At 59.8% G+C, this 11,403-nt stretch overlaps 1 protein-coding gene across 1 annotated transcript; it reads left to right on the forward strand.

Moving 5' to 3' along the window:
• Positions 1 to 491: 491 nt before the first annotated feature.
• Positions 492 to 10,525, forward strand: SPEF1 (sperm flagellar 1; the record flags this gene model as incomplete). Its single annotated transcript, XM_084205094.1, has 7 exons — positions 492 to 612; positions 698 to 809; positions 3,664 to 3,814; positions 4,673 to 4,721; positions 5,715 to 5,772; positions 7,622 to 7,724; positions 10,418 to 10,525. 7 exons carry the CDS (start codon positions 492 to 494, stop codon positions 10,523 to 10,525), a joined length of 702 nt encoding a protein of 233 aa, XP_084061220.1.
• Positions 10,526 to 11,403: the final 878 nt, after the last annotated feature.

Here is an 11,403-nt window from a genome sequence, read left to right on the forward strand (position 1 = left end):
TTGCCATGGCACCAAGATGCTTCCCCTGAAGCCCCACCCCCTGTTGCCATGGCAACAGGACTCTCCCATGAAGCCCTGCCGGCGTTGTCATAGCAGCAGCGACGCTAACAATAAGCCCCGCCCACTTCCCATAGCAATGGGCTGATCCTATTAAACCCCGCCCTTGTTGCCATGGCAACCGCGACGCTCCCATTGAGCCCCGCCCTCGTTGCCACGGCAGCGGAGTCGCTTCCTTGAAGCCACGCCCCCGTTTCCATGGCAATTGGACGCGCCGCGCAGTCCCCCGCCCCCGTTGCCGTGGGAATTGGACACAACGCGGTGGCCCCACCCCCGTTGCCATGGCAGCGCGACGCTCCGCGCCGGCCCCGCCCCCGTTGCCATGGTACCGCGACGCTCCGCGCCGGCCCCGCCCCCGTTGCCATGGCATCGAGACGCTCCGCGCCGGCCCCGCCCCCGTTGCCATGGCAGCGCGACGCTGAGGCCGGGCCCTGATGGCGGCCGAGGAGCCGGAGCCGGGCCCGGAGGCGGCGCTGGTGTCCCTGTACCGCTGGCTGGACACGGTGCCACTGTCGCGGCCGCGCAAGAACATCGCCCGCGACTTCAGCGACGGGGGTTGGCCTTGCGGGGACGCGGCGGGGCGGCCGGGGAGGGCTGTCCCCGTGGTGCCACCCGCAGCGTGTCCCCGCTGTCCCCGCAGTGCTGGCGGCCGAGGTGGTGAAGTTCTTCTTCCCCTCCCTGGTGGAGCTGCACAGCTTTGTCCCCACCAGCTCCACGGCGCAGAAAGTCGCCAACTGGGGCCACCTCAACAGGTAGGGACAGGTGCCACCAGCTCCGTGTGATCCTCCCCACCCCCCGTCCGGGTCGTCCCCAGATTGTCCCCACCTGTCCTGCGGGCATTGTCACCCTGTCCGTCGCATCCGTGTGGCCACAGAGCCACCGTGGTGTGCAGCGAGTGGGGATCAGTGTCCCCTTGTGTCCCCCTGTGCCCCTCTGGGTCCCTCTGTGTCCCTCTATGCCTGTCTCTGTCCCCCCCGTGTCCCTCTGTCTTCCCCCATGTCCCTCTGTGTCCCCCCTGTGTCCGCCTGTGTCACTTTGTCCTTCTCTGTCCCCCTGTGTCCCATGTCTCTCTGTGTCCCTCTGTCACCTCCCCGGGGCATTCCACGATCCCGAATTCCAGGAAGGTGCTGAGCAAGCTGAACCTGCGGCTGCCCGAGGAGATGATCCGGGCTCTGGATCCCCCATGTGTCCCTGTGTCCCTCTCTGTTCCCCTGTGTCCCCTGTGTCCCCCTGTGTCCCTCTGTCCCTCTGTGTCCCCTGTGTCCCTCTGTCCCCCTGTGTCCCTCTGTGTCCCTGTGTCCCCCAGTGTCCCATGTCCATCTGTCCCCCTGTGTCCCTCTCTGTCCCCCTCTGTCCCATGTCCCTCTGTCCCCTGTGTCCCTGTGTCCCTCTGTGTCCCCTGTGTCCCTCTGTCACCTCCCCGGGGCATTCCACGATCCCGAATTCCAGGAAGGTGCTGAGCAAGCTGAACCTGCGGCTGCCCAAGGAGATGATCCAGGGACTGGATCCCCTGTGTCCCCCTGTGTCCCTCTGTCCCCCTGTGTCCCCCTGTGTCCCCCTGTGTCCCAGGTCTCTCTGTGTCCCTCTGTCACCTCCACGGGGCATTCCACAAATCCCGAATTCCAGGAAGGTGCTGAGCAAGCTGAACCTGCAGCTCCTAGAGGAGATGATCCAGGCTCTGGATCCCCTCTGTCCCCCTGTGTCCCTCTGTCCCTCTCTGTCCCTGTGTCCCCTGTGTCCCTCTGTCACCTCCCTGGGGCGTTCCACAAATCCCGAATTCCAGGAAGGTGCTGAGCAAGCTGAACCTGCGGCTGCCCGAGGAGGTGATCCAGGGACTGGATCCCCCGTGTCCCCCTGTGTCCCCTGTGTCCCTCTGTGTCCCCCGTGTCCCCCCGTGTCCCCCTGTGTCCCTCTGTCCCTCTGTCACCTCCCTGGCTATTCCACAAATCCCGAATTCCAGGAAGGTGCTGAGCAAGCTGAACCTGCGGCTGCCCGAGGAGATGATCCAGGCTCTGGATCCCCCATGTGTCCCCCTGTGTCCCTCTGTCCCCCTGTGTCCCTCTGTCCCTCTGTCACCTCCCTGGCTGCTCCACAAATCCCAAATTCCAAGAAGGTGCTGAGCAAGCTGAACCTGCGGCTGCCCGAGGAGATGATCCAGGCCCTGGATCCCCTGTGTCCCTCTGTCCCCCTGTGTCCCCTGTGTCCTCTGTGTCCCTCTGTGTCCCTCTGCCACCTCCCTGGCTGCTCCACAAATCCCGAATTCCAGGAAGGTGCTGAGCAAGCTGAACCTGCGGCTGCCCGAGGAGATGATCCAGGCTCTGGATCCCCTCTGTCCCCCTGTGTCCCTCTGTCCCCTGTGTCCCTCTGTCCCTCTGTCCCCCTGTGTCCCGTGTCCCCCTGTGTCCCCCTGTGTCCCATTTCCCTCTGTGTCCCTCTGTCACCTCCCTGGCTACTCCATGGATCCCGAATTCCAGGAAGGTGCTGAGCAAGCTGAACCTGCAGCTCCTAGAGGAGATGATCCAGGCTCTGGATCCCCTCTGTCCCCCTGTGTCCCTCTGTTCCTCTGTCCCTGTGTCCCCTGTGTCCCTCTGTCACCTCCCTGGGGCGTTCCACAAATCCCGAATTCCAGGAAGGTGCTGAGCAAGCTGAACCTGCGGCTGCCCGAGGAGATGATCCAGGCTCTGGATCTCCCGTGTCCCCCTGTGTCCCATGTCCCCCTGTGTCCCTCTGTCACCTCCCTGGCTGCTCCACAAATCCCAAATTCCAGGAAAGTCCTGAGCAAGATGAACGTGTGGCTCCTGGAGGAGATGATCCAGGCTCTGGATCCCCCGTGTCCCCCTGTGTCCCATGTCCCCCTGTGTCCCCCTGTGTCCCCCTGTGTCCCATGTCCCCTGTGTCCCTCTGTCACCTCCACGGGGCGTTCCACAAATCCCGAATTCCAGGAAGGTGCTGAGCAAGCTGAACCTGCAGCTCCTAGAGGAGATGATCCAGGCTCTGGATCCCGTCTGTCCCCCTGTGTCCCTCTGTCCCCTGTGTCCCTCTCTGTCCCTGTGTCCCCTGTGTCCCTCTGTCACCTCCCTGGCTGTTCCACAAATCCCGAATTGCAGGAAGGTGCTGAGCAAGCTGAACCTGCGGCTGCCCGAGGAGATGATCCAGGGGCTGGATCCCCCATGTGTCCCTCTGTCCCCTGTGTCCCCCTGTGTCCCCCTGTGTCCCTCTGTCCCTCTGTCACCTCCCTGGCTGTTCCACAAATCCCGAATTCCAGGAAGGTGCTGAGCAAGCTGAACCTGCGGCTCCTGAAGGAGATGATCCAGGGACTGGATCCTTGTGTCCCCCTGTGTCCCTCTGTCCCCTGTGTCCCTCTCTGTCCCTCTGTGTCCCTCTGTCACCTCCCTGGCTGCTCCATGGATCCCGAATTCCAGGAAGGTGCTGAGCAAGCTGAACCTGCGGCTGCCCGAGGAGATGATCCAGGCTCTGGATCCCCCGTGTCCCCCTGTGTCCCTCTGTCCCCTGTGTCCCTCTCTGTCCCCTGTGTCCCTCTCTGTCCCTGTGTCCCCTGTGTCCCTCTGTCACCTCCCTGGCTGCTCCACGGATCCCGAATTCCAGGAAGGTGCTGAGCAAGCTGAACCTGCGGCTGCCCGAGGAGATGATCCAGGCGCTGGTGCGGAGCAAGCCGGGAACGGCCGAGCAGCTCCTGCAGCTCCTGCGGGACAAAATCCTCAAGAAGCAGAAGAACGGCAAGGGAGGGGCTGGGAAGGTGAGGAAATGCCAAAAATTGGGGAGGAAATCCCAAAAATGGGGAACTGCTGGGAAGGGGAATCTGGGAAAGGTTGGATGTTGGGGTTTGGGGAAAGCTGGGATAGGGGAATGAGCCCTGGGTGGGATTTAGGGTCGTTCCCAACAGGAATTGTTCCTGATTTCTGCTCTGGAGCCAGGCTGGGAGAGCTGGGAATGCTCCCCTGGAGAAGGGAAAAATCCAGGGAATCCTCAGAGTCCCTGGAGGGGCTCCAGGAGAGCTGGAGAGGGACTGGGGACAAGGGACAGAGGGACAGGAGCCAGGGAATGGCTCCCACTGGGAAAGGGGAGATTGGGCTGGGATCTTGGCAAGGAATTGCTGGCTGGGAGGGTGGGCAGGGGCTGGGCTGGAATTGCCAGGTTTGCTGTGGCTGCCCCTGGATCCCTGGCAGTGCCCAAGGCCAGGCTGGATCCACCTGGGACAGTGGGAGGTGTCCCTGCCCATGGATGGGGTGGGATGGGATGGGATTTAAGGTCCCTTCCCACTCAACCCATTCCAGGATTCTGGAGCTCCTCTGTTTTACGAAAACTGGGAATATTCTCCAGGAGAAGGGAAAATTCCAGGGAATCCTCACAGTCCTTAAAGGGGCTCCAGGAGAGCTGGAATTGGGAACAAAGGACAGAGGGACAGGAGCCAGGGAATGGCTCCCACTGGGAAAGGGGAGATTGGGCTGGGATCTTGGGAGGGAATTCCTGGCTGGAATGGAATTCCCAGATTTGCTGTGGCTGCCCCTGGAAGTGTCCCAGGCCAGGTTGGGGTCACCTGGGTGGTAGCAGGGCGTGTCCCAGGTGTCCCAGGGGTTTTCCTGCCTCTCCTCAGCCCCCAGCAGAGCCGGCAGCAGCGGATGAGAGCGGGTACCTGGACACAGGTAAGGGATGGGGGATAAAGGATCCCAAAATCCAACTCTGGGACTTTTGGGGTCCTTGGAGGGGCAGTGTCGGGGAGGTGACCCCATCCATCCATCCATCCATCCATCCATCCATCATCCATCCATCCATCCATCCATGCATCCATCCATGCATCCATCCATCATCCATCCATCCATCCATCCATCCATCCATCCATCCATCCATCCATCCATCATCCATCCATCATCCATCCATCCATCCATCCATCCATCCATCCATCCATCCATCCATCCATCATCCATCCATCATCCATCCATCATCCATCCATCATCCATCCATCCATCCATCCCTCCATCCATCCATCCATCCATCCATCCATCCATCCATCCATCCATCCATCATCCATCCCCTCCATCCATCCATCCATCCATCCATCCATCCATCCATCATCCATCCATCATCCATCCCCTCCATCCATCCATCCATCCATCCATCCATCCATGCATCCATCCATCATCCATCATCCATCCATCCATCCATCCATCCATCCATCCATCCATCATCCATCATCCATCCATCCATCCATCCATCCATCCATCCATCCATCCATCATCCATCCATCCATCCATCCATCCATCCATCCATCCATCCATCCATCCATCCATCCATCCATCATCCATCCATCCATCCATCATCCATCATCCATCCATCCATCATCCATCCATCCATCCATCCATCCATCCATCCATCATCCATCCATCATCCATCCCCTCCATCCATCCATCCATCCATCCATCCATCCATGCATCCATCCATCATCCATCATCCATCCATCCATCCATCCATCCATCCATCCATCCATCCATCCATCCATCATCCATCCATCCATCCATCCATCCATCCATCCATCCATCCATCCATCCATCCATCCATCCGTCCCTCCCTCCATCCCTCCATCCCTCCTCCCTCCGTCCCTCTGTCCGTCCGTCTGTCCGTCCCTCTGGGTTTTCCAGGCCAGCCCGGGCTCCGCAGTGATTTGGGACAGGGCTGCAGCCAGGAGGGCGCTCCCAGGTGAGGGCTGGGGCGGGGCCGGGGCCCTTTTGGGGTCAGGGGGTCCTTGTGGGGTTTTGGGGGCCGCTGAGGGGGCTCAGAGGGTCCCTGGGGTGGTTTGGGGTCACTGTGAGGGTTTGGGGTCACTCTGAGGATTTAGGGGTCACTGTGGGTTTGGGTGTCCCCTGTGGGGTCTGTGGGTCACTGTGAGGGTTTTGGGGGTCACTGTGGGGTTTGGGTGTTCCCTGTGATGATTTGGGGTCACTGTGGGGTTTGGGGGTCACCGTGGGTTTGGGTGTCCCCTGTGGGGTCTGGGGGTCACTGTGAGGGTTTGGGGTCACTGTGAGGGTTTGGGGGGTCACTGTGGGGTTTGGGGTCACTGTGGGGGTTTGGGGATTACTGGGGGAGATCGGGGGATCTTTGTGGGGTCTGGAGTGTCACCATGGGGGTCTGGAGGTCCCTGTGGGGTTTGGGGACACTGTAAGGGTTTGGGGTCACTGTGCGGTCTGGGGGTCACTGTGAGGGTTTGGGGTCACTGTGAGGGTTTGGGGGTCACTGTGGGGTTTGAGGGGGTCCCTGTGAGGGTTTGGAGTCACTCTGAGGGTTTGGGGTCTCTATGAGGGTTTGGGGTCCCTGTGAGGATTTGGGGGTCACCATGGGTTTGGGTGTCCCCTGTGGGGTCTGGGGGGAGACCCTTTGATGGTTTGGGGTCACTGTGGGACTTTGGGGGGTCCCTGTGGGGTTTGGGGTGTCCCCATGGGGGTCTGAGAGTCCCTGTGGGGTTTGGGGTGTCCCTGCTAGTGTTTGGGGTCACTGTGGGATTTGGGTGTTCCCTGTGATGGTTTGGGGTCACTGTGGGACTTTGGGGGGTCCCTGTGGGTTTGGGGGTCACTTTGAGGGTTTGGGGGGTCACTGTGGGTTTGGGGGTCACCGTGGGTTTGGGTGTCCCCTGTGGGTCTGGGGGGAGACCCTTTGATGGTTTGGGGTCACTATGAGGATTTGGGGGTCACTGTGGGGTTGGGGGTGGGTCCCTGCTAGGGTTTGGGGTCACTGTGAGGCTTTGGGGGGGACTCTTTAATGGTTTGGGGTAACTGTGGGGGTTTGGGGATTACTGAGGGGGGTCGGGGGATCTTTGTGGGGTCTGGAGTGTCCCCGTGGGGGTCTGGAGGTCTCTGTGGGGTTTGGGGTCACTGTGAGGGTTTGGGGGGTCCCTGTAGGGTTTGGGGTGTCCCCACGGGGGTCTGGGGGTCCCTGTGGGGTTTGGGGACACTGTGAGGGTTTGGGGTTCCTGTGTGGTCTGGGGGTCACTGTGAGGGTTTGGGGTTCCTGTGGGGTCTGGGGGTCACTGTGAGGGTTTGGGGTCACTGTGAGGGTTTGGGGTCACTGTGGGGTTGGGGGGGTCCCTGTGGAGTTTGGGGTCACTGTGAGGCTTTGGGGTCGCTCTGAGGGTTTTGGGGTCACTGCAGTGTTTGGGGTGTCCCCGTGGGGGTCTGGGGGTCCCTGTGGGGTTTGGGTGTCCCCTGTGGGGTCTGGGGGTCACTGTGAGTGTTTGGGGTCCCTGTGAGGGTTTGGGGGGTCCCTGTGGATTTTGGGGTCACTGTGAGGCTTTGGGGTCGCTCTGAGGGTTTTGGGGTCACTGCAGTGTTTGGGGTGTCCCCATGGGGGTCAGGCGGTCCCCATGTGGCTCTCGGGGTCCTTTTGTGGGTCAGGGGTTCACTGTGGGGTTTGGGGGCTCTGGCTGTCCCCGAGTGTCCCCTGCGTGTCCCCGCGGGAGATGAGGACATTCCCATGGGATCGGGGGACAGGAATTTTTGGGGACGTCCCGCGCGGGAGGGCTCAGCGCTGTCCCCCGGCCGTGTCGCCGCGCCAGGGTGGTGCGCGTGCCCGCGCAGGCCGGGGCTGGCCTTGGGGACATGCGACAGCAGCTGGCGGAGCGCGAGCAGGCGCTGGAGCTGGCGCGGGACACGATCCAGGTGAGCCCGTCCCGAATCCCGGTGTCCGGAGAGATCCCGGACGCGCGGGGACATCCCGGGGGGACACGCGCGACACCGGCCCGTCCCCGCCGCCCTTCTTCCCGCCTTTTCCGCGTCCCTATTCCCGGTTTTTCCCTGCCCCTTCTTCCCAAGAATTTTCTGTCCCCTTTCCCGCCCTTTCCGTGTCCCCTATTCCCGGCTTTTCCCAGTTTTTCCCGGTTTTTCCCTGGTTCCCTTTGCCGGCTTTTCCCGATCTCCCCTTCCCGCCTTTTCCGCGTCCCTCCTTCCCGGTTTTTTCCTGTCCCCCTTTTCTGGCTTTCCCCTGTCCCTTCTTCCCAACATTTTCCGTGTCCCCCTTTCCCGCCCTTTCCGCGTCCCCTATTCCCGGCTTTTCCCAGCTTTTCCCGGTTTTTCCCTGTCCCCCCTTCCCGCCTTTTCCCGATCCTCCCTTCCCGGCTTTTCCCTGTCCTTTCTTCCCTAAAATTTTCCCTGTCCCCCTTTCCCGGCTTTTCCCGGCTTTTCCCGGCTTTTCCCGGCTTTTCTTTCCCTGACATCCTTTCCCGGCTTTCCCACGTCCCTCCTTCCCAGCTTTTCCCGGTTTTCCCCTGTTCCCCTTTCCCGGTTTTTCCCGATCCCTCCTTTCGGCTCTTCCCTGTCCCTTCTTCCCTAAAATTTTCCCTGTCCCCCTTTTCCGCCTTTCCCCACTTCCTCCTTCCCTAAAATTTTCCCTGTCCCTCCTTCCCAGCTTTTCCTGGTTTTTCCCGTCTTTTCCCTGTCCCCCTTTCCCGGTTTTTCCCGATCCCTCTTTCCCGGCTTCCCCTGTCCCTTCTTCCCTAAAATTTTCTGTGTCCCCTTTCCCGGCTTTTCCCCCTCTAAAATTCTCCCTGCCCTTCCTTCCCAGTTTTTCCCGGTTTTTCCCGTTTTTTCCCGGTTTTTCCCGGTTTTTCCCATTTTTTCCAGGTTTCTCGTGGTTGTTCCCTGTCCCACCTCAGCTTTTCCCCGTCCCCCTTTCCCGGTTTTTCCATGTCCCCCTATCCTGGCTTTTCCCACTCCCTTCTTCCCTAAATTTTTCCCTGTCTTCCTTCCTGGCTTTTCCCGGCTTTTCCCTGTCCCCCTCTTCCCGGTTTTTCCCGGTTTTTCCCGGTTTTCCCCGGTTTTCCCGCCCATTTCCCCTCAAATCCGGCTTTTTCCCACCACAGATATAAATTTCGGGAAGGGAAATTTCGGGAATCCTGTGGGATATCTGGGAATGGGAACTTCGGGATATTCTGGGATTCCTTTTTTTTTTTTAATGGGAAAGGGATCAGGACCCCAAATCCATCTCTTCTCCTCAGTGGGGAAAAAACCCCAAAATTCTTCTGGGGTAAAAACCCAAAATTCCCCAAAATTCTCTGCTCCGGGAAGACCCCTTGGAATGGGTTTGGGGTTTTGGGGATTTGGGATTTTGGGGTTTGGGGATTTTGGGGATTTTGGGGATTTGGGGGATTTGGGGGATTTTGGGGTTTGGGGATTTGGGATTTTGGTATTTGGGGATTTGGGGATTTGGGATTTTGGGGTTTGGGGATTTTGGATTTTTGGGATTGGGGATTTGGGGATTTTGGGTTTGGGGATTTGGGGATTTTGGGGTTTGGGGATTTGGGATTTTGGGGTTTGGGGATTTTGGGATTTTGGGATTTTGGGGTTTGAGGATTTGGGGATTTTGGGGGTTGGGGATTTGGGATTTTGGATTTTGGGGATTTGGGATTTGGGGATTTGGGGATTTTGGGATTTTGGGGTTTGGGGTTTGGGGCATTTTGGGGATTTGAGGATTTGGGATTTTGGGGTTTGTGGATTCGGGATTTTGGGGTTTGGGGATTTTGGGGTTTGGGGTTTGGGGCATTTTGGGGATTTGAGGATTTGGGATTTTGGGGTTTGGGGATTTGGGATTTTGGGGATTTGGGGATTTGGGATTTTGGGGATTTGGGGATTTGGGGGTTTGGGGTTTGGGGATTTGGGATTTTTGGGATTTGGGGGATTTGGGGGTTTGGGGATTTTGGATTTGGGGGATTTTGGGGTTTGGGGATTTGGGATTTTTGGGGTTTGGGGATTTTGGGATTTGGGATTTTGGGGATTTGGGGATTTTGGGGATTTTGGGATTTGGGGTTTTGGAGTTTGGGGATTTGGGAATTTCGGGATTTGGGGATTTGGGATTTTGGGGTTTGGGGATTTGGGGATTTTGGGGGTTGGGGATTTGGGATTTTGGGGTTTGGGGGTTTGGAGATTTGGGGATTTTGGGGACTTTGGGGATTTTGGGGGTTTGGGGATTTGGGGATTTTGGGGGTTGGGGATTTGGGATTTTGGGGTTTGGGGATTTCAGGATTTGGGGATTTTGGGGGTTTGGGGATTTGGTGTTTGGGGATTTGGGGATTTTGGGGGTTGGGGATTTCAGGATCTGGGGATTTTGGGTTTGGGGATTTGGGGATTTGGGGAATTTGGGCATTTTGGGGGTTTGGGGATTTGGGGATTTTGGGGTTTGGGGATTCGGGGATTTCAGGATTTTGGGATTTTGGGGGTTGGGGATTTGGGGATTTGGGGGTTGGGGTTTTGGGGATTTGGGGGTTGGGGTTTTGGGGATTTGGGATTTGGGATTTTGGGGATTTGGGATTTGGGATTTTGGGGATTTGGGGTGCGGCTGCCGACGCCCGGCCCCGCAGGTGCTGCAGGCCAAGGTGGGGCGGCTGGAGCAGCTGCTGCTCCTCAAGAATCTCCGCATCGACGACCTGAGCCAGCGGCTGCAGCAGCTGCAGGGCCCGCCCCGCTGAGCCGCGACACGGGGACAGCGACACGGGGACAGCGACACGGGGACAGCGACACGGGGACAGCGACACGGGGACAGCGCGGGGACAGCCGGGGACAGCGCGGGGACAGCGCGGGGACAGCGCGGGGACAGCCGGGGACAGCGCGGTGGCTCTCGGTGGCCCCCGGTGGCTCTCGGTGGCTCTCGGTGGTTCCCGGTGGCTCTCGGTGGCTCCCGGTGGTTCCCGGTGGCTTTCGGTGGCTCCCGGTGGCTCCCGGTGTTTCCCGGCGCGGCTGCGGCGCTGGGGATTAAAGAGTTGGATCCTGGCAGGGCCAGAGTGCCCGTGAGGGAACAGTGGGGACACTGAGGGGACACTGGGGACTTGGGGGGACACTTGGGACACTGAGGGGACACTGTGGGAACAGTGGTGGGGACACTGGACAACAGGGAGGGGACAACGTTGGGGACACTGTGGGGACATTGGGGACACTGGGGATGCTGGGAACACTGAGGGGACACTGGGTACAGTGGGGGGACACTGAGGGGACACTGCAGACACCGTGGGGACACTGAGGACACTGAGGGGACACTGGGGGGACGCTGGGGGGACACTGAGAGGACACCGGGGACAGTGGGAACACTGAGGGGACACTGGGGACATGGGACATTGGGGACACTGAGGGGACATTGGGGACAGTGGGGGGGACACTGGGAGGATGGGGACACCGTGGGGACACTGGGGACATTGGGGGGGGCACTGGGGACACTGTGGGGACAGCGGGGAGGGGACAGCAGGGGGGACATCATTGTGGGGACAGCAGGGTGGAGGTGGCATACGGGGACATTATTGTGGAGGTGGCACTGTGGGGACAGCAGGGTGGGGACAGCAGGGTGGGGACAGCT

This window comes from Fringilla coelebs, assembly GCF_963513975.1.
Source record: "Fringilla coelebs genome assembly, chromosome: 4".
Classification (NCBI taxonomy): domain Eukaryota; kingdom Metazoa; phylum Chordata; class Aves; order Passeriformes; family Fringillidae; genus Fringilla; species Fringilla coelebs.